The sequence below is a fragment of the Ascaphus truei genome, chromosome 18 (assembly GCF_040206685.1).
Source record: "Ascaphus truei isolate aAscTru1 chromosome 18, aAscTru1.hap1, whole genome shotgun sequence".
Classification (NCBI taxonomy): Eukaryota; Metazoa; Chordata; class Amphibia; order Anura; family Ascaphidae; genus Ascaphus; species Ascaphus truei.
The window spans coordinates 17518640-17542860 of record NC_134500.1 but is presented as its reverse complement, the minus strand read 5'-3'; the positions used below and the strand labels follow the sequence as shown (position 1 = coordinate 17542860).

General features: G+C 40.0%; 1 protein-coding gene across 6 annotated transcripts in view; it reads right to left on the bottom strand.

Annotated features, from left to right (window-relative positions):
• UNC13C (unc-13 homolog C) overlaps positions 1-24221 on the bottom strand; it is a 343863-nt gene that overhangs the window by 96463 nt on the left and 223179 nt on the right. For all 6 annotated transcript variants that reach the window (XM_075575720.1, XM_075575726.1, XM_075575723.1 and 3 more), the window contains 3 exons: positions 5727-5853; positions 4206-4302; positions 3621-3764 (listed from right to left, as the gene is read on the bottom strand). In XM_075575720.1, the coding sequence (XP_075431835.1) occupies positions 3621-3764; positions 4206-4302; positions 5727-5853 (368 nt within the window). The remainder of the gene's footprint in view (positions 1-3620; positions 3765-4205; positions 4303-5726; positions 5854-24221) is intronic.

Genomic DNA, 24221 nt, shown 5'->3' with positions numbered 1-24221 from the left:
GAACGTCACTAAAATAAATCCCTTTCAGGATTAGTACTCTGCTTCTTTTAATACGAAGCAATGGCACCCCTCCCCCTCTCCCATCATACGGTATCTATTGCCCAAAAAGGTATTCTACATATCCAAGTATACATATTCCGATGGATTACCCTGCCCTGTGGAAATGTCTCTGCACTTGGCAAATGTCCTATTTTTGAAAATCACTACAGACTGCAGCACATACAGTATGCCATTTGTTTCCACATGATCAGTGCCAAGTGTCAGAAAGGAGTAACAGAAGTACTAGCAGTATGTCTACTAACTTCACTGCGAATCAGTTTCAAACTTTCTTCTGATAACATGAGCTGGATAGTTGGAATATTTAGACTCGGATGCTGCTTTTATAGATAGATATTTGTAAAAAGGCTACAGATGTACAGTATATAACCCAAAACCAATGGTCTAAAGAAATGACTATAGCACATGAATATTGTGTTGAAGAATATCGTGTGCTGTATCAATTGCTGCAGACCATTGGTTTGGTTGATGTATTTCTTTAGTGATTCAATATACAGAACGTGCGCATGACAGTAAACGTTACTTCTCTTTAAAGAGTGCCACTGCTTTCTCTGTGTGTCTCTCTGTGTGTCTCTACTGTATGAAGAATAATTGACCAAACATTTTTGAACTACAACCCCTGTTGCTCTTGCACTGTTTGTACCGGGGAATTTATCTATTCATTTCCAGTCGCATTATTTTATTTACTACCCTACTCCAGATGGAAATAAAGGAAACAAATGAGAACGGGAAAAATACTGCAGCTGAAACCAGGATTCAGCTCTGGGAGGCTCCTGTATGTACTAAGGCAATTATGCAGCAGAGAAAGTGTGTTCTGACATATTGCTCTGTCAAAACTGCAGAAAAACAAAATGCATCGTTAAAATTTCAGCTCCATTCATTTGGCGAAAAATGAAATCTTCCTGGGCAAGCGATTAACGACTTAAGTATATAGAGTAAGGTTCTAAATTTAATTTCAAGTTAAATTAAGTTATTTTTCTCCATCAGAAAAAAAGATGGGAAAGGTGGGGTTTTATAGAACAAATGGAAACTAGGATTAACTATAGCATTACACACAAGTCATTGGTGTGCCATTTGTTCCCTAGTGGGAGAAAAGAACTGCAAATAGATTATCCCAGTTACAGAATGTGGGCAAGAGTGACCAACACTATCTTCTACAAACACTTTGCTAAGTTCAGATTCTTCTGCTAGTGAATGGGTTAGTTTGTTTAGGTTGGGTAATTTAGTACACATAGTATTTAATACACAATTGACATTTTAATACAATATTCAATACTGCTTTCTAAAACCTTCCATGGAGCCTAATCTCGTATCTCCGAAGTTGTCAGTGCCAAACCACAGGGTTTGGCATGTTCAGAAGTCGCGCAAATAAATGCGTCAAAAAGACTTATTCTCTGTTGCAAATCGCCTCTTCTAAACCGCGTTTTTACCAAATGGCAAACTGCGCGGTGTAACAGCCAATCAGCGTGGGTTGTTCTTTTGTTTGGTTTTGTAGCCAAGTGAATATAATAAAGGTTTGATGAAAAATTGTGCGTTGGTATAATTGCTTACATATATATTCTTATTAGGGTCATGACCAATAATAGATAAATATCAACAATTAAGGCTGCAGAACAAATCAATCGCAAAATGAGTCCAAACAATGTGGGCAACCATTGTGTACAGTCTCCCAAATTAGTAACATTACAAACAAGCAACATATTTCCCCCTTACGTATAAACAGAGCGGGCACCATTTGTATTATGTTCCAACGTACAGTAGGATGAACTTGCAGTATAGCAAACTGCACTATATAGTGTGAATGCCCCGATTGTTACCAATAAGATATTTCTACTTTGGTTGAGGTTGAACACCTACAAAAGGTTAAAAGACTTACACCAGTTGCATTATTGAACACATGTTTTTGTTTGGCACTTATGACCATTTGTGTTCCATGTTGGCACATACATGCAGGGTTTAGTTTATAAAGTGAGTGTTAATAGGCAGCTAATTAGGATATGTGGCTTTGTAATGAGTCCACTGGTGATTTCCCATTACTATGATGCATAGAAGGAGATGTGCAGTGAGTAAATGCAATAACTCTACAAACAATGGCACTGCAGAGGAGCACGGTTCAAATCCCCCTGTCAAATCTCCTTGTGACTCTGGGCAAATCAGTTTGTCTAATCCCCAAAATCCTAAATCCCAACCTCAACAGTGCAGGGACTCATGCCTAAAAAGTTTATATGTACATCACTGCATACACTGTCAGTGGTATACAAGATATTTTAATTATTATTAATGATTCAATTAATTTCTGATATTATTTTCCCTAGGATAGTGATAGCATCCTTTCTATTATATATCCTATATTGTGTATTTCATTTCAATACAATTTATATATTTTGTCATATTCCAGTGTTTGTCGTGTTGTTCACATTGAGTGCTGGGGACTTTACCTCTGATATTTGTATGGGGGACCAAATTATTTGGGCAATGTACACCATGTGTTCAGCTTCAGTGGAGAAGGGCTCAAATTAATATAAATACCTAATAACACATATACAGTAAGACAGTTCCTGTTCTGCAGTCCAGAAATAGGTTCGGTGGCTTGTAAGGATGCAAAACCGCATCCACTGAAACGATCTCGCTACCCTTAAGCCGGTGTGAAAAAAATGCGAGGTTTTTAGAAGCTTTTTTGATAACGAAGCTACGAGAATTCCAGTTGTTGTCATAGAATGCGAGTTAGAAGCTTTTTGGACAAACCGATCGGATTAGCAGAGCCGGAGTGGAACTGCGTGTAAAAAAACAAAAACTTTTCCCACATGGATTGGACATGCGTGAAAGGGCTTGCAGGATAGCAAAGCCTGTCAACCCCATCGGAAAGGGCTCTTTTGACACGGACTGACCCCACTCGCAGTTACGAGAACAGGTCCCACAGACTTTGACACATAAAAGCCAAGATAACAACCTAAGGCCTTGACCCCGCTGTCTACTACAGCATCCGCTGTGGCGGACGCTGCACGGACGAGAGCCCTCCCCTCAATGGCGCCGGGCCCGCTGCGAGGGGGGGCCGCAGCGCTGGGGCGAGAGCTACTCCTGCTCTCAATAGAATTGAGAGCAGGACTCGCGTTGAGCGATACGGCACGCCCCCCGGCGGTTCTGCCAATGAGGGCGAACCTGCCGGGTGACGTCATGGCCGTGCCCCCGTCACTCCCCCGCCATGCCCCCCCCCGGTCTCTCTTCCTGCAGTGAGCTGCAGACCAGTTAATCGGCTGCACGCGCCGCCAATCTCGCGGGCGCGCGTTGCAGCGGAGATACCGGGGCCTTAGCCGAAGGCAGATGAGGTAGCAAACGAATGGCAGAGGGGGCAGTAAATAAACAGACAGGGCAATAAACGGATGAAAGGGATAGTGAGAAATGTGGAGAGCATGTAGGACCACTCAGTAGCTGTGTGAGGCGGTTACATTGTAAAAGTAACCGAGAGAGGAACATTATAAAATAAATGATGATAGTGTGTAAGACATCCAAGATCAGCATTAAGTCCTCGTGTACAACATCAAAACCATCTGACTTAAATTTACCTTGGCAAATCTTCTCATTAAATGAGAAAGCGCTTCCGGGTTCGGGCACTCCAGTTTCTTGATAATCTCGAAGCTTTGATTTAATTGGGTGAAGACATCGACAACAGAGCAGGAAAAAAGGGCGTGTTCTGAGGTTGCCTGGAACTAAGGATGCAAATGTTTACATCAAAATCATTTTCGTCTTTTTAAACAGCAGTAACAAACGTGTCCATATGTTTGCAGCTAGAAGCATGTGATCTGCTTCAGGTTATCTTTGTGAAAGTACTCGGAAGATGTGATGTTTTTCGTTTTGTTATGTGAATATTAGCAAAACTTGGCAATTTTTCAAACTTCTTCCGCATTAAAAAAAAATGTGCCCTCATTTTTATGAAATCATTTGTCAAAAGTTCTCTCTCAGGCTCTTATCTAACATATTGGGGGAGATTTGATTTTTGTCTCGATTATTTAAATGGAGCTTTTCTCCAGCATGGAGCCCAACATTATAAATAAGTATCTTGTTTAAGATAGCCAATGTTCTATCTAACCACATCCACTGCAACTTCTGAACAGCTGAAACATAACACAGACACAAGCGGGTAGACTTACTCCATCTTTTTTATCTCTTCCTAGAGCTCCGTGAAGAAATTCCATTGACACGTCTTCATTTTCATCCAACCACTGAATAACAAAAGGCTCAAACCACCTAGAGCAATGAAAACATGCTGTGTTACACCATGAGCTGACTTTGCATCCCAATATAAGCATATTGTATTGTATGCCTTTATTTATATATATATATTAAAAGAGAAACTGGCACATCGCAAAAGCAAACTTCATAAGGGGATATTTGCAGTTGAATTATTCATTAAAGACGAGGTTCCCAAAACACCTGTTAAAATGCAAGAGTATCAGAGCTCGGAGTATTATCCTGACACTCACTTTAAGGTAAATGTATCAATGTCAGTTTATAAATATATATATATATAAAAAAAAACAAGGCTACGTGGATGAGAAATAAGAATAATACAGAACACAACAAGGTTGAGACTTTTACACCTTAGCAAAAATAATGTTTTGTACTGGGAATGTCTGTTAGGTAGTGGATATGTGCAAACTCATCCAGATTTGCTGTGTCAGTTTCACGCACTTTTTCAAAAAGTTAAACAAAATGTGCCAAAAAATTCAGAAGTCAAAGTCAAATTCCATATTTCTAAACCAAATATGGGTTATGATAGAGGAGAGAGAGGAAGAACGATGAGTTATATTTAGTAGAAAACCTATTGACTTATATACCTTCCAAAACACTCATCTATATATCCATGGAGAGATCTGTAAACACAATGCTGATACCTGGGAAATAAATGAATTTGCATATTCAAATTGAATCATTTCCCAGCTATCTTAGGAGTGATGTATACACAAGTCTGTCTCTCTCTCTCCTATTTCAGACTGTGGTGATTTTTACTTGGAAAATCTTTTAAAAAGTTGGATTTTTAGAAGTTCAACAAAAGGGTAAATGTTGGCACATAGTTTGCATATCTCTACTAGGTAGTTTTGAGGATTACAGTTTATTTGCTGGAAAAATACAAGTGCTCTTCAAAATGATCTTCAAAATATGGTCTTATCTGGTCAAACAAACATTGCATTTAATATGCACGCCTGCAAATTTAACGCACCCAATCTAAATCTTAGACTACATGTAAAACAATTAAACAATCTAGACTTCATAAGGCCACACTTATAGTGCCAGCGACGGCGACGTTGACGTCACGCTGTGGTTGCTGGAAAAATCAAACTGAAGGGACTTCCAGCAATCGCGACCAAGCCATCGCTCCGTCGTGTCGCTCCTACTATAAGCGCACGCGACAGCGGCAATGCATCTGTTTTGATGCTACGTCGTGTTGCTGTCGCCAGCACTATAAGCGCAGCCTAAGAGTGGTCTTCTCATTCCTTTAAAACCAGTGTCAATTTAGAAGTATTTAAATACCAAGAATAAAAACATACATATATATATATATACATATACATACAGTACAGTACATATATACACACACACACCCATAAACAAATAGTACTTTAACATCTCTGTTACAAGTAATTTAAGTTACAAATGTAGAAACAACTTACAGAGAATATTCAGGGACTGTATCCTTGAGCGCTGTAAGTTCTCGAACATATTCATTATAAAACCATTTCACTTTGAAGTGCAAATTCATATAATCTGTGCTCTTGCATAGACGGTGCTTTTCATGTTCTATAATAGAAAGATTGTAATATAAACACTCTATTGTAGTTCTGGGTTAACAATACATTGTAGCAATTTCATTGTTGCAGTGGTAAATATATACAGAGAAAAAAAGAGTGATGTGCCAAAATTATAGTTTTTTTTAAAACCATCAAAAACGACATCTAGAAAATCCCTGATGTAAACTCAGACACTAGGATTAAATTGAAACATTTCCCTCTTAATCACTACAGCAATGCAGCAGGATACAACATACTGCTATACTCTACAACAATGTTTTTTAAACTCAGGGTTGCGAGATTATTCACTGGGTCGCCGCTAGCATGGTGGGGGAGGTTGGTAGGGCCTCCGACAGCTACCACCACTCACCCTCCCACCCCCCGTGTTGGCAACCTTGCGTTTCCCCCCCTCCCACCACCACTTCCCTCATTTACACCTCCTTGCTCTCACCCACCTTTATTCATGTATTCCTCCCTCTCTCAATCCCTTACCTAACCCTCCCTCACTCTGCCATACATCCCCTCTCTCCTCTCACACTCTCCCTCTCCTCCGCTATCACTCAATGAACCCCTCTCACTCAATCCAGCTCCCTCAATCCCCCTCCTCACACTCATTACCCCCTCCACCCCCGTGACCATACACAACTTCCCCAACAATACAATCCCCCCCAATGCACACAATATAACCCCCCTCCACACATACACACACACAATAAAATAACCCTCCCCACACACAATACAATAACCCCGCCCCCCCTCAACACAACACAATAACCCCCCGCACACAATACAATAAACCCACACACACAAACAAACTACAATAAACCACACACACAATACAATAGCCCCCCCACACCACACACACACACGCCCACCCAAAGTGTACTGATGCCATCTAATATACTGCGATATTGTTATTAATCTATTTTATGTATAGATTGAGCCAATGTATCCATCACACAAGGATTGATTTGCCATGGAAGACCATTTGGGGTGGAAACACCCGCACTCTCAGTAATGTTGGCCCTTGATAGTAAAACATGTGTTTTTTGAGTGGGGGGAGACATTGAGTGGAGTGTGGGGTTGGGGGAGAAATCGATAGGCGTGGGTGGGGGGAAATTGATAGGCGTGGGTGGGGTAAAATTGAGTGGAGTGGGTTAGGGTAAATTGAGTGGGGTGGGTGAGGGGAAATTGAGTGGGGTGAGGGAAATTGAGTGGGGGGAGAGAAATTGAGAGTGGGGGTGCAGAAATTGAGTGGGACATTTTTTCTTTGGGCCGCGGTCAAAATGGTGTTTCTTATAAAGGGTTACGAGAAAAAAACGTTTGACAAACACTGCTCTACAAGAGCCTTAAACACTGCATGGGTTAAATACTGTAACAAATATTAAAATACTCTAAATATTATAAAATCCACTAACTTGATTTTTAAATAAATAATCATTTGAAATTAAGGGATTCGAGCAATAAATCAGCTCTCCATAAATTGTTTGAAGAATAGTAGGATCAATTGCAACTTGATCATATACTGTAGCACTGCAACGGTTTGCAGAAAATCCTACCGGATTCAAGGTTCTAACTGTTGGCAAGTTACCAATTCACTTTTAATGGGTGCCTTCTAAAATGTATGTGCAACAAATGAGTTGCGTTAGCACTAACCTGATGAGTTTTAAGCAAGAACAGGGAGTCTGGATCTACAGTACATACTGTAGCACATAGATTATATTAAAAAAAAGGTCCCTGAGCATCTGTCAACACCGATCACACTATTCATGCACGAGTAGGTTTATATCAGATCTGATGCATGCTCTATGTGTTCACAGGATCTGTCTTATTGATCTGTATCCAACTCTACTCCGAAAATGTCTGTAGGACCACCTGTAAGGTCTCTTTGCAGGAGCAGCACCGCAGGAGTTTAAGAGAAGTGGTTGTATCTTCCATTTGGATTTTGGGATTATATTTTGCACATATATATATATATATATTTTATATGCATCCTTATTTATTATTCACTACTGTTACAGTATTGATTATAGGTATTTAGATATTTGCGCTTGGGTTTTCTTTGTTTTGCTATTGCTCTGTATGTGTAGATTTGCTGTTGTGTGATCCGGAGCCTTTTAGGGGGTTACATGATATGTTATCATAGATAAAATGACTGTGTAATGAGTAATAATAAATAATAATAATAACTTTATTTCATCTAGCGCTTTTCTCCCAGTGGAACTCAGCACTTCACAATCACAGTACAGTATAGCGTGCAGAATGCAGCACGTAGGATTTCTACAGAAACAGTCTTTGCTCCATAGAGCTTACAATCTATGTTTTGGTGCCTGAGACACAGGGAGATAAAGTGACTTGCTCAAGGTTACAAGGAGCCGACACCAGGAATTGAACCAGGTTCCCATGGCTCGAGATGTGGGGATTACAAGAAGAAGATGGGGGGGGGGGATTAATCAGGGGGGCCCTGCTCCTCCTCCCAGCATCAGCACAGGTAGCTCAATCAGTCCCTGCTTCAGCATAAGTGGCTAAATCAGCAGTAGCTCAGTCTTCGACTGCGCCACTTATGCTGAAGCTGGGATATCATTAAAACTTGACCTGTTGTGGGGGGGGGGGAGGGGGGTGGATCTTCAGGACTGCAGTTGAGCACCCATGTTCTATCTGGACATTCAAAGATGGCCACTTTAGTCGTCCAATAGGAAGCCGCAACGTCATCCACCCGATGTTGCAGCTTCCTATTGCCCTGTGCGACCTGCAAGATTTGGGAGAGAAAACGCCAGGGAATAAACTGGTAATTATCTTTGCAAGCAGGGTGGGGGGACACAAAGGGGAGTTAAAAATACATTAGTGCTGGCAGCTCGGAAGCCCCTCTTGGCTCAGATTCTGTGGGGGAAAAAAACCCAACAGGAATGTTTTTTTTAAAGTAGAAGGGATAGCAGCTTTAACATTCATAACCGTGTTTCTTTGTAATCAATGTTATACACTTATTTATAATTTACGATAAAATCAATGTGATTATGGGACTTGTTGGTGTTTTAAATGCACTTAAGGTTTTTGCGAGATTCGTGCCTTCCTACTCTGCGGACAAATTAAAGCCGTTGTTACAAATATTGATAAAAGCTTCTTTTTTTTTTTTTTTTTTACTTCAAAGGGTTCACCGTAATGCTCTTAGGGCTTCCAAAAAAGCAAAGGACACAAACAAAAAGCTTAGAGCGAAGAGCACAAATAATACACTGAGCTTCTCAGTCCGATCCGCCTCCTAATCCCGTCATCATTTAAAACCCTTATATTTGTAAGGATCTGTCATTTTGCTGCGGGAAACCTATTCTCCCCCTCCCCTCTCCCCTAAAAATAACACAATGTGAAGAATTTGTGACTGTCGAACACGTCTTTCTGACGCACTTATCCTGTGACTTATTGAACATTGTTGCCCATATTTTATTTGCACCTTTTAGGTGTATGATGATAATTAAGGTGACAAAAAAAAAAAAAACATGTTGCTAGCAATAATCATAGTTTCCATACTAAATTTAGGCAGTGTGATGTCAAAAAGTGATAATTAAATGGTGTATCACTATTACTTGCAGACACAAAAATATAATTGTTGCAACTAGGCAGAAGGCACCATTGACAATGTGTTTCTCTTTGTTGTAGACATATTGGCCCATATTTACTAAGCTACGCTATTGCATAAGACACCTTCTGGTCCATTCTAGACAAGGGGGCAGATTCACAGAGCTGCGTTAAATGTGGGCTACTAACGTGACGTTACCTAAATTGATCACGTCCGTTAGTTTCCCTGAGTACAAAGGGGATCCACCAAGCTAAATATATGCAAAGCCAATGGCCATTAGAGTTCTTATTAGCTTAGCTTAGGTTTAACACTATGTGAAGTTAGTGCTGACTTGCGTTGACTTCATATAACAAACATGTCGTTAAGCCCGTCTTACCCAAAGGTGGACTTACTCCTAACCAGACCAATGAATTTAATTAAAGTTAAAAGAAAGAGAAGACAGGAGAGGAAAAGAACCCTGTGAATAACAAGGCCACATATTGCACACCTGTCAGGACGTGACGTCTATATGTGACAAGGGATAACAGGGCCGCCGACAGACTTTCTGGGGTCCAGGACTGGAGCTTCGCCCCGGGCCCCCTCCCCCCAGTGTCGGTAACGCCCCCTCCGTGTTAGCGGCCTTGCGAGCTCTCCCCATTCACACCAGTATTTCTCTCCCCCCTCTGTCTCTCTCTTCCCCCCCTTTTTCCCCTCACTCACTCTCCCTTCTTCCTCTGTTATACCTCCTCTCTCGCTGCTTTCTCCCCCCTCCGCTATCACTCAATCCCCTCAATCCCCACTACTCACACTCATTTCTTCCTCTTGCCTTGGCCACACACACAATTCCCACTTCCACACTGTCCACCCCGCCCTCCAATACACAAACAATACTCCTTCCCAATACAAAACAAGCATCACAAATACAGACACTACTATACCCTTCCAGATACAATTACCACTCCACCCCAGATACAATTATACTCCCCAAATACAATTACTACCACTCCACACACAAATACAATGTCCACCCTGCCCCACAAATAGAATTACCACTGCCCCACAAATAGAATTACCAGTCCCCGCCACAAATACAATTACCACCAAACTCAACCCCATCCCCTCCCCACCCCCTGCCCAGATATACAATTACCACTTACCTCTGGTTGCTGGCCTGGTTTTCTGCTGCTGCTTCTTCCCATACCGGGCCTGCCTCTCGCTCCCGCCGGTGCCCGTCTGACTTCCGGGTGCTCCCATCTTCCAGGGCGCACTGGTGGGTGAGAGAGGCCCGGAGTGGGAAGAGGCAGGCAGCAGCTGGGGAGAGCCAGGGCCCAGAGGTGGCAACCAAAGGCCCGGCTTCTGGTTACCACAGCCAGACCCACGCTCTCCCCAGCTGCTTCCTCCTCTTCCCACGCCGTTTTCTCTCTCCCACCGGTGCGCATCAGTGGGAGAGAAAGCACAGGATGGGAAGAGGAAGCAGCAGCTGGGGTGAGTCGGGAGCCTGGCGGCGGCAACCAGAGGCCGGCAGCTGAACGTCGAAGTTGGGCCTGACCTTCGGCGCCCGCACAGTCACCGGGCCCGGCTCTCACCCACTGTCGGTGACTCTGAGGATTAATACATACAGCAAAAAAAAGCATGACTAAATGTGTTAGATTATCTACTAGTATGTTAATTAGTTAAGCAGAGAAACCAACCTTTCTTTTTTTATATTGTTATTTACATTTGTGCAAAATTCCTGTCTCCAACACCCTCAAAAATGTATTTCAAAGCCTTATTTGTCTTGGAAGAATGTAGATTCGTTTTAAGTTGGGATGCCTTTTAGGGAATGGATAGGATGGGTCTGCATAGATGAAATTATAGTATGCAGAGCTGTAGGCCGCGCTCATTGCTTTGTATTCAATTACTTTGGGCATTTCCATACGAATTAAAAATAAAATAGCACATATTAAGTTATTCCATAATGATGTGTGTTCTTAAATGATCAAGAGAGAGGTTCTATAAACCTCAACAAATATTCTACATGAATCATACCAAAACAACATAATGCATTAGTCTAGCTATGACTGCACATCAAGAACACAAGATCTATAGTATATACAATTTTATTGTAATTAAAATGTATAAATCATTTTGGGCATTAAATTTTTTTTTTTATAAACCGTGATATATGTTATTTTAATATGACAAATAGTTTTTTCTAGATGAAATTTGTACATTTAAACTTAGTATGTGAAGAACGCTCATAAAGGTTCATATTGGTCGCTTATGCACCATCCCGACTCTTGCGTTCCGCTCAAGGATATCTTCTCTCTACCCCCCATTGTATCCAAAGCCCTCTCCAGCCTTAAACCTCTCACTGACTGCCCCGCACCTCTGGAATGCCCTTCCCCTCAATATCAGACTAGCACCCTCAATATCCACCTTTAAGACCCACCTTAAAACACACCTGCTTAACGAAGCATATGATTAGCTCCGTGGCTGATATTTTACACCTCATACATAAACATTGACCCCTTGCAGACGCATTTACCAGAACACCCTCCTACTGTCTCTGTACGTTCTTCCTACCAACCAATTAGATTGTAAGCTCTTCGGAGCAGGGACTCCTCTTCCTAAATGTTACTTTTATGTCTGGAGCACTTATTCCCATGATCTGTTATTTGTATTATTAGTTATTTATATGATTGTCACGTGTGTTACTAATGTGAAGTGCTATTTACATTAATAATAAATAAATCATGTACATTAATGGCGCTATATAAATAAAGACATACATACATTATAATGCATCACAAATCTACACTTATCCAGGACCAATGCAGTTACTACTGTAGCAGTAATTGAAGTTGTATATAAAAAAAGTAGTGATACGGTGTCTACGTTACAAAAAAGATAAAGATCTATTAAACACTGGGGCCAAGCTCTTTCGACTATATTTTACATTACATAAGTTATGGTGGGTAAAAAAACGTGTCAAAAACCCTCCACCATATACTATACTTTAGAAAGATTCAATTAATATGCAAGCTTTAAAAATAGGAAAATCATTCCCCCCCCCCTCCTTTTTAAAAGAGGCATTGGAAGTTTGTAAATAAGAAACAGTTCACTTCTGCTTCAACCACTGGTTCCCAGACCCTCATGTCGCACACACACAGATACTCTGCAGTCAGCACACCTAGAGATCACATCAGCTTTTTGCATCTTTCTGCACAAGCCAAATCTCATTACCATTTTAGATTTAATGCTGGATCTGATAAAAGTGCATTTATGCATGCGCAATAAAATGACGGCAGGACAGCTCGTTGAAGGACAATCCCCGAGTCCCGACTTCAATTGCACGGCACTTCAGATTTGATCAAAAGGCCTCATAAAAAGCAACTTTAACTAACGTTACAAGGCGATATCTGAAAGTATAATGTGTTGGGTTCAGCAGGGGTTACATAACCTTGTCAGAGAATGAATAACAAACAGCAGTTTGCTCATGAGAAGCGGCCTTATTAGATGGCATCTGAAGGGGTATAATTCCTCTTATGGGAGGACTTGTAACACATTACTGCCAGGAGAGACGGCGATGGAGAACAGTTACGGTGCCTCCGTTTGATTTGATGACTAGTGGAGTTGAAAGTACGGGGTAGGAGCACAATTTCACACATGAAGAAAACTCATTTAGATGTAGTTGTTTGCTAATACTGCATACAAGGTAAAGCAAAACAACTCCCAACTACAGTTTGAAGCTTGTTGCTTGGAGGTTTACTTACTAAAAGGCAATGTCAGGGGTGGCCAACTCCAGTCCTCAAGAGCCACCAATAAAATTACCCTACTTCAGCTCATTGACTGAGCCACCTGTGCTGAGGCAGGGATAGCCTTAAAACCTGACCTGTTGGTGGCCCTTGAGGACTGAAGTTGGCCACCACTGGATTAAGCAGGGGCTAGCAGTGTCAGATTTACCATTAGGCCCGAGCCTAGGGTGGCAATATGCTTTTGCCCCACTGTCGGGCCTATTGGACGTAATGGGAATGCACTTGTCTGTGTCAGGAGTCCTAATCTGCCATACTAATTAAAGAGTAACAATTGCAAGGGAAGCAGTTTGGTTTATTGATTGCTGTTTGGAACACTACAAACAACTGCTGCATTCCCAGTTGTTTCAATTAAGTTTTAGTAGCTGTATTGGGCTGGTACAAAACACAACCCCTCCAAGACGTACTTATAGCGTATGTGATGTTTCCAAAGCCGAGACGTCTTGAAACCTTCATTACCATATAGTAACAGAAAAGGATATTGATATTGGTCTAATCCAGTCTTTCTGAACTCTCTCCTCAGGAACCCAAACCTGGCTAGGTTTTAGGGATAACCTATACATTATCAAACACTCATGTATGCAATTATATTCCATCTAAAGAGTTCATGGTATCTCACTGATTGAAAGGGTGTTTATGATCTTTACCTTATCTTTCATGATAAGACTCTGTGGATCTTAAAATATATAGATTCATTTTCAATCATCATTCTTTTTATGCCATCATACAGATAAAAATATGTGACAAAGTATTTTATTTTCCTTAAGGTGCTGGGAAATTGGAGTGGCATGTCTGCTACACCCCAATGCTGCGTTGGGGGGGCCTCTACTGCTTTGATACTCCAACATCTACGTTCTTCATAGAAGTAGCTGCTTCTAGGTTGTGACCTACTATACTGCAGTTTTGTCTTCAGGTAGAGGCCCAAAGTTACTAAACGGTGCTAAAGCTTGGTCCCACGGAAGATTAAAATGTACTCATGCTTACCACTGTTTAGTAATTTCAGGCTATGGTGCCATTGATGATGTTAAAGCTCATCTACACCTACATGATATTATTGTATGAAAAAGTATCACAACTTGTTTTGAATCCCCGCCATCCAATACCATGGCTTGTACTTTGCACTACATCATGTAAATGATAATGCATTCGCAATCCTACATTTGTATTTACAGTATATTCCTCTGGATCAATATACTGTCAATACAAATATAGGATAAGTATCTGTCATCTAAATTTAACATAGCTTGAACTGATGGACATGTCTTTTTTTTCAACCTCATCTACTATGTAACTATAATAATAATAATAATTATTGTTTGTTCTTGTATAGCGCTGCTAGTTGTACAGTACGTAGCGCTTTACAGAGACATTTTGCCAGCACAAGTCCCTGCCCCGTGGAGTTTACAATCTATGTTTTTGGTGCCTGAGGCACAGGGAGATAAAGTGACTTGCCCAAGGTCACAAGGAGCCGACACAAGGAATTGAACCAGGTTCCCCTGCTTTAAACTCAGTGCCAGTCTGTAGGCTTTACTCACTCCTTCTCTCAATGATGTATGTAACTACTGTATGTAAGTGAGTCCTAAAAATGTGTATCGTGGATAGTTTGTCATATAAGTACGAGTTAAAATCGATATGTACACCCTCAGTTTGTTTGGACGGCAAAGCACTGCATTACTAGAACAGGAAGCGCAGTTGGAAGCAAGTCTTTGCAAAGACCTGCAGTACAGGTGAGAGTGAGAGGGGCTTCACAGTGTGAGAGCAGCTGCTTCTTTAAACCCTACGCAGGGAACCAGTCACTTTGCAATGCATTGCTCAAGAGGAACAAATTTATAGCGAACAATGTATTATTCTAATTAGAATCATAGACAAATGATATCCATAATTGTGCTGTTTCAGCAAGCAAACATAATACTCTCAATTGGGTAATTGCTTTGTTATTTTTTTAGATAAGAAAATTATTTTACTTTGGCGTAGAGTATATACTTAAAGTTGGATTAAGGATTACCAAATCATTGTATTATTAACCTTATCAGTTCCTATAGGAACTACAAAGCATTGCCAAGCTATACCTATTTAAACCATCCAACACCGATGAGGTTAAAATGTATATTTCCACATTCACATTTTACTAGAAATATCATCAATTTAAAAACCGGAGTGGAATACGTTGATCAATATGAAGAATAAGATCGCCCTCTGCAACTTTTTATACGCATATTGATATTTTCTTTCTTTTAATAAACACATGCATCTCAAATCAATACTGAAATGCAAAACATCGAGCCCTCTGTGACTTTTATATATTTATAAAGTGAAGGAGAAAACGCAAAGCAAAGCAAGTTATTGCCAATGTCGTGGTCAATTTAGTTTAGTCGTTTTGTTTTATAATGTTTATCTGAAATGAAAGCATCTAAGCTTTTAAAGAACAAAGGGCCATTGTAATACTTTGTGTACACGTGACTACTGAAGATCTTATATAAATGTATCAACTTTTTTTTTGTTATCATAAGTAGGAAAGCCAGGAGACCCGCACAGCAGACGGTGGGCTTAAATGGGCAGCGGGTTCAGACACCTGAGGCTGAAAGGAGCTCAGTGTCACAGATCTCTTAAATGTACAGTGGATGTAATCACTTTTTCTGCAGCAGACTTACTACGTTTTATGGTTTCAAACCACTTCCTAAGGGGCTTAAAACAAAGCCCAGGTAGCAGAAATCAAATAATTCACTGGATTTGTGCTTGGTTCATAGTCACTCAGACATTGACTGTCGAGTTGGATAAAACACTTAAGTGACCTTCTTAGGTCATTTGTAACCTTGCTGAGTGCTGATAATGTGCACTCAATTACAGCGCTGACATGGTGCTCACATTGGTCTTTGTAGTTATTTAAAAAAAAAAAATTCTCAAGTCAAAGTACGGTGTAAAATATTTAACAGGTTCAGTATATGCTCCTAATAGTTGGGAATGCATTTGATCTTTATTTTTGTGTCTATGGAATAAAATTACTTGTTACCTAAATAGCTCACTTAGTAGATCTAATTTGATTTGGGGACCCTGGTAGTAAAACAAGAGCAGCTTCATCATGGCATGAACTCGCTCCTTTCTTGAGTGTTCTGTGCGCACTGACTACTGTGTGTGTGTGTGTATGTGTTTATATATATATATATATATACATATACACACACACACATATGTACACGCGCACGAAATGGCCGCACACAGAGGGTAAAGCCTTACAGGAGGCAATCGTGGTGCACGGTAAAGGAGATGAGGAATAGTCAAATTAGATCACAAGAGATCTATAATACCAAAATAACACTCAGACATACTGTAGCAAAAAAAAAGTCAATTGATTATGTCCAAAATGCACACATGCCCGATGAAACGTCCAGCCTGTGTGCATTTTGGACATAACTAATGTATTTTTTTGGTTGTTGCAATATCTCAGTGTTGTACCGACACTTTGGCCAAAGGGTTTAACTAAATAACCAAGTAAATATTATTATTATTAAAGTATTTAAATGTTATACTTATTACTTTATATGTTTTGTCAATTGGATGTAGCATTGGGCACCCCTGTCTTTTGTTTGTATACATATACAGGCATACCCCGGTTTAAGTACACTCACTTTAAGTACACTCGCGAGTAAGTACATCTCGCTCAATAGGCAAACGGCAGCTCACGTGTGCGCCAGTCAGCACGTCCTGAACAGCAATACCGGCTCCCTACCTGTACCGAAGCTGTGCGCAAGCGGGGAGACTATAGAGCCTGTTACGAATGCGTTATTTACATCAGTTCTGCATGTATATGACGATTGCAGTACAGTACATGCATCGATAAGTGGGGAAAAGGTAGTGCTTCACTTTAAGTACATTTTCTCTTTACATACATGCCCCGGTCCCATTGCGTATATATATATATATATATATAAAACAGAGCACTTTGAAACATAATGTCCTTCAAATAACAAATCATTATCTCTGACACTTCCTGATTATTTTTGTATTTTTATTTGACCAACAAACTCGTGTTGAGCTCCCAGACCCCCCCAAATCCTCTCCTTTCTTTCCTTCTCCCCTTTTATTCTCTGTCTCCCTTTATTATACTTACCCATACTCACTTTTTATCGTATTCCAACTCCGTTATTATGTTTTCTAGACGTGTACCGTGTGGAAATGCACAATCCATAAAAAAACAAACCAGTTTAAACAAATAAATAAACGTTGAATCATTTATATTACTTGCTGTCTGTTTAATTCAATTGTTAAAGTTCATTATCTTTCCAAATCTGCAATGCAAGTAATTGCTAAATGTGATTGCTTTTGTAGGCACACTTTGCATCTTCTTACTTCCCTACCTATCCTAGTCTCCTGGTTGCAAACTCAGGGCAAAGTGGAACAAAAACACCCTCAAATTTATCAGTGAAAGTGTGAATCTGGAGTGTCTTTGCTATACCATTTTCCCTAGTCTTGCAGGCAGGATATATTAATAAATAGCCCATATATTATTAAATATGTGTTAAGTAAAGCAGCACAGTGCAAAATATGGCAAGAGGTTTATTAAAGGACAAACTCCAGTTGTTTTCAATGTGGTTTCTTTTTTTTGGTATACTGTACATTTTTGGTTTTGCAGCTAGAAGATTTTAGTAAATAATACCCTAATGTTTCATTGGTTCTGGACATCCTTTTTGTTGACAGACTTGAGTCTGAAGTGAGAAGAAACAAAATCCCCCGTAGATTGGTTCATAGCATCCCACTATTGCTAAGCGCTTCAAAAATGTAAGTGTGTTCCACTTGATCTCTCTGTGATGTATAAGAACACATTATAAACCCTACAGAGGCACCGTGCCTATTCGCTGCATGATATGGTCACGGAAACACATCTAAATTCTCCTGTTGTGTTAAAATTATAAGTTGAAGGGAAAAAAACTAAGGCGCTCTCTTTGTTGAAAATATGTATTTTTGATTGGAAATAAATAGCCAATACTACCATAAATAATATGTTAAAATTATATCTGATCAGCCCGGTATAACAATATTATAAGCCTGCCTTTCCATATTATAATCATAAAGAGAAAAATATTTCCCTTTATAAGCCTTTTTTTAAACATGAGGGGCTGCATGCATGTTTTAGATGTTTGGAATCTTAATGAATGATCTTGCTATATGTATTTTAATGTTTCCTTCTGTACAAACTCCACTATTGCAACAGGCAACATGAAATATAGTACTTCCCAAACCTGTACTGTATTTCGAATGAAATGGCGTTTATTGCAAAATATTAAAAAAAAAAAAAAAATACAAGGATGACTGACTATATGAGAACTAAAAGAGTATAAACAAATGCAGGTTTGTTTTCAATTTGTGTTAATTCATCTGGAAATTGCATTGAAAAAATAATTTGAGAAACTCAATTGGAGTAAATCACTCGTCTCCTTCGATTATAGTAAGGACTATGTGTCAGCTAAGACTTTGACTACATCTCATTCGTTAGAGACATGTCCCCAGTATTTTAATATTAAATGTTTTAGTTACTTATTTTGGATACTGACTTTTTTTTTAAGCAGGAAAAATGCTATTCATCTTAATAGATGATCCTTAAAATCCTGCACAGTACTGAGCTTGCAAAATGAACACACGGGTACAGCTCAGCCCCGTTATAACGCGATCCGTTACAACGCAAATCCGCTTATAGCGCGATGCAAGCGTGGCTCCCAATTTTCGGATGTATGAATACTTTACAACACGATTATTGGTATCGTAAATACTTTATTGTACAAGGCATACCATTGTACATTATTTCTAACGCGGTCCGCTTATAGTGCGATGTGATTCATTGGACCCCAAGCACAGTGTTATGAGGGGGTTGAGCTGTATTAACATTCGGAAACAGAAGTTACACTAAGTACATTGTCTGGTAGGCTTAATAGTCAATAGTTTGACAAGTAGAGAAACTGCAATAAGAAATGTGGCACTTTATATGCTTCAGTTGTCTTCGGATTCTGACTTGCTAAATGGTATTTCTTCATGTTCTTGACGCCTAATGATAGCATTAAATTGCACTTTAACTACAGTATCTATTAACCTTTGACTGGAAAACCAAACGGCTGACACACTTGCCTCGCCCTTAGATGATGATGTTACCGTTTTGCCTCTCTCTGCTCCTTTTTTAAACCTTTTTGCTGAAATGTACCTGCTCAGATAAGAAGCATCTTTATCGGTGTTAAAATTAGTAGTAGAGAAAGTAGAGTCGCACCAGGCTCCCGAAACACTGTCTAGCCCAGGTTGTCAAATTGGGATTATTGGTGCTATCGTATATTCTTATCTGCCTGAATGTTTGCTTTTGATATAGGGTTGTCTCCGTGGAAAGCTTTAGCCAATTTAGGGGGTCATTCTACGATATACACATCAAGTTGGTTGAAAATCCCCCTTGAAATCTATGGATATTTGGGGAAAAAAAGGTCCTTAGACTTCTGCATCAACCATCAACTCGATCTGCATGGACATCCAAGGATGACGGGGAGCCTTAACTGTTGTTTAGAGCAGTAGTGCACAACCTTTGTGGTTAGCTTCAACCACTAAACATAAAGGTCCGCTGCATGAGCTGCCTGGATGCATATCCATATTCGGGCATCTACGAGGTCATCCAGCCTGTGAAATAATGTACAATTGTATGCATTGTACAATAAAGTATTTAAGATACCAATAATCGTGTTGTAAAGTATTCATAAATACCAAAATTGGGAGCCACCCTTACATCGCGTTATAAGCGGATTCGCGTTGTAACGGATCGCGCTATAACGGGGTTGAACTGTATTTAGAAAGAACAATATACAGGTCTTAAGACACCTCTATTCCAACTCATGCAATAAGTGAGGATTAACAACATTTACCTTATTAAAGCTCGGCAAATTAGTGGCCTTTTCATAAAGTCTGGGGGACAGCCTGCTCATGAGTTTCTGATAGCCAGATCAGGAAATTCTAGCTTAATACCATTTTAAATACAGATCCAAATAAAATACAAGACAATTGAATATCAGGTCAGGACTTTGTGCCAATTTACCATTGTGTGACCGGGGAGAGAACATTTCCAAGTGTGGGTTTCTTGTTAAAGTAAAGGTACAGTAGGACTCAAATCAATCAAGTTATTAAACAACAGTTCACAAAGCAGAAAATTGCTGCGGATGGCAAAATATTGACATTAACGCCAATTAATTCTGTGGCAGTGTTTTATACTGTACAGTATATAGATTCAATAGAAGAAATCTTAGGATAGAGATACTTTTCGCTTCAATGTGCGAGTGCCTGCTGCCTTTCTGCTATTGAATCTGTCCCAAAACAGGATCCACTACAGAACTAGATCCCCGACAGCACATAGCGCAGCACTATTATCTGTTATGGTACAGTGAGCTCTTTGCTCTTTTATTTGTGTGTGTGGCAAATGGAAATATTACTGTGTGCTCATTTGCCTGTCTGAGATATGTCTGCAACCCCGCCTTTCACCATTATCACACAGCACACAGTGCTTCCACTGCAGCAAGGGATTCTGGGAAATGACATGCAAATGAGCACACAGTGCCACCTTTTGCTTCAAAACCATATAACATAACGGTAAGATTATGCTTGCTGCATTTCACAGCTTTGAGCACAGCCTGGGTTAAGATGCATAGCCAGTAAACCCACCCACAGCCAGCAGTTTCGACCTTAATGGGTCTCTTCAGTGTGGGGTTGGTTATACTGGCTTTGCAAAATGAAGCTTAGGATAGGTTTTACCATACTTAGTTAAGTTATGGTGGGTAAAACAAAGTGACAAAAACTATATATATATCAGCCCATGTGGTACATCCACTTATATAGGTAAAACAAAATAATATGCATCAGTAAACAAAGAAACCCCAATGCACATCCAATGTGACAAATTATTTAGTTCATTTACATATTTTCTTCTCCTAATTGTGGGTAATTTAGTTCAATCTTTTGGCCCAAAAATGTTAAGCCTGCAATTATGTCAAGGAAGCTCACGAATAGCTCATATAGGATTTTTATTCCTTAGGCACCGCATGCAGTACTTCTCACGCATCCCACGGTATTGACTATATCCTTGTTTGGTTTCCTCTTTTCTCCATGCAGAAGATAAAATGCTAAGGACACAGTATATCATTGGTAATAAGCTGCTGAAAGGACCTGCCTTAACATTATGACAAGCTTGACATGTTTTGGCCAAAAGATTGAACTACATGACCCATACTTATGAGAAGAAAATATATAAATGAACTAAATAATTAATCACATTGGAATGTGCATCGAGGATTCATTGTTTACTGCTGTGTAATTGCGGTCACGTTTCCTGCAGCTTTCCGGTTAGTACTATGAACTATATAAATATATAATACTGTGTTATGTGCTTTTTTTTTTTAGCTCCCTAAAATGGTGTATTACTAATAATTACTACTTTATTACAGTATGATTTTATAGACTGGTCACGACTGAAGATGGGCGGAACTGTCAAAATCCATTCCCCGGGGCTTTCCGTTCAAAATCTGTTCCGCAACGTAACATCCGCTGATGGAGTGTTCCAGTTTCAATCCGCACTGAATTAATCCAAAACCACCATTGGATACAATACGGACAGATTTTTAAGAATCCAATCCGACCACGTGGATTGTCAGTGATAAAAAAAAACCCAGCAAACCCTGAAAAATACGGATCGCTCTGTTTGAGACTGATCCGCGGACCTAAGGAACCAGCAGATCCGAGGCGGATCCATATTCGCTAAAGAAATGTGTCAGCACTAGCTTACTTAAGTAGAGCAAGTTTGACGTGAACCGTGTTAAAACAAAAATACTGTACATGCCTGTCACATATAATGTAGGTCTTAAACCCCCAGGCTCTCCTGCATATAATTCTAACCTGTATCCTATATTTGGCAGGTTAGATTGATTTTTGTTATTCTCGTAGTGTTCAAAGGGAGAAGTCTGCTCTTATATCACCTCTCTCGAGGTGTTGTTTGATCGTGTGTGTGAAAATGACAAACTCTTCATCATTAGGATCAAAGGCAAAAGTGATATCCGAGATTTTGGTAACAAATAAAAAAAATGCTTTAATATAAACTCAAATATACTTATTTATATTGAGGAGTCTTACAGCACTTTACAATGTGCTGAAGGGCTATGCAGTATTGAATGTGTTAAGGAAAATCATCCATAACTCTATTTTTACACGTATAATTATAATCTAACCTCTGCTTAGCCGCAGAACAATTACAGCAACAGTTCAAGTTACCACAAACTGACCTTGTGAAGGACGTATCCAGTAAAACAGCATGAGGAAGGCTACGAAGACTTACTGAATATAACAGTGACAGAAAAGGAAAGATACAGTATAATTGGTATACCCAATGGATGTTTCTTTTGCCAAGGATGCGATCAATCTTGCTTGTTAAGAGCAGCCAATTAGCATTTCTGTAACTCCAAAGAGTTGCTTATAGTAAGAGTAAAGTCATGTGCATGTGCATGAATGTGTAAATGTTAGGTTAATAATTTTTGTACATGAAAGGGTTAATTGGGAGCACTCTAAAGAAAAGTCTAGGTTAAGGAGTGTATACCTTGGAAGAAGCGAAGAGGAGTACCGGCGAAACGCGTGGGGTTGGAATAAGTTGCAGCCACCGGGAGCAGTCTAGGTACACTGATGATGTCAGAAAGGGCATGGCAAGCATGTCGGTTAAATTGTATGTAGTATGTTTTTTTCTGACTCATCAACAAAAAAAACTACTTTGGCATTTGGAATCAAAATAACACGCAAGAGGAAAACCACAAAAAAACCACAATTCTGCCAAACAACTTTACATCTAAATGTTTGTCAGACATCTAACAGACATCATACCGTCTACATAAACAGCATAGTTTTTTGACTCATTAAAAAATTGCCAGAATATATTATATTTATCCATCTGCAGTCAGTAGGATTGTATTACTAATTGTGGCAGTTACACACAATGTCTATTGCACGTTAACAGTGCAATTGCCAGTGTATACATTTAAAATATATTGATATTACATTTTTGCAGCCTTTAACCCACAAACTCCCCCTGTAAATTCACACCAAGATCCACTTCACCATATATATTTATCTCAAAAAGGAGTGCTCCCGGGTACAGTATGTGACAATGTGCAGTATAAACAAAAGACCGGGAACCCCTAATTCTGCATTCAACATTGCAAATCATATACTGTAGTTAAATAGTTATCTGTTCTTTCATACAGTGAGAGTCACTTAGTTCAATTCTTTGGCCACTGCATAATAAGCTTGCAGACCATGTCAATGTGTGCCTTCTTTTTCTGCAAGTCCTAACACGATCTGTGCAAATGTTCTCTTTACCACTAATATGAGGAGGAGACTGCTCATTCACAGCTGCCTCTCAGGACTCGCTATTTATGAGAGAACAGGTAAGTATTGAACTATATGATTTGCCATGTTGGATGTAGCATTGGGGTCCTCTGTCTTGTTTGCAGCCCGTAGGTAACATTGTAATGCATTCTGCAGCCATTATTTTTTGCTATGCTATAGTAGGGGTGCGCAAACTTTTCTGTTTGCACACCCCCAATCAGCTCTCCCCCCTGCTCGCGCCCCCCTACCCTTATCGGCTATGAGCTTCAGCGGCGTCAATGACGTCATGTGATTTTTCGCGTTGGCATGGCAACGCCTTGCCATTTGATGCCGTGTGGCAACGCGTCGCCGAAGAGGCAGCTGAGACCAGGTAAGAGATACTTACAGAGGCCTCGCGCCTCCGCCGGCATTTGTCGAAGAGCGCGGGCCTCTGTAACCGCCTCGCCCCCCTCAAATTTTTTTTCGTGTCCCCCAGTTTGCGCACCCCTGCTATTGCGTACCTGCTTCACGCATGATGACAGTATATTTTGAATCATGACATGTCAACCGACATACAGTAACTTGACAATATACCTATGTTCTGTAGTTCCCATTCTTAAAGTGAAATATTTGGGAAGATACTATGTCATAACGGGTTTATATCTTCTCTTA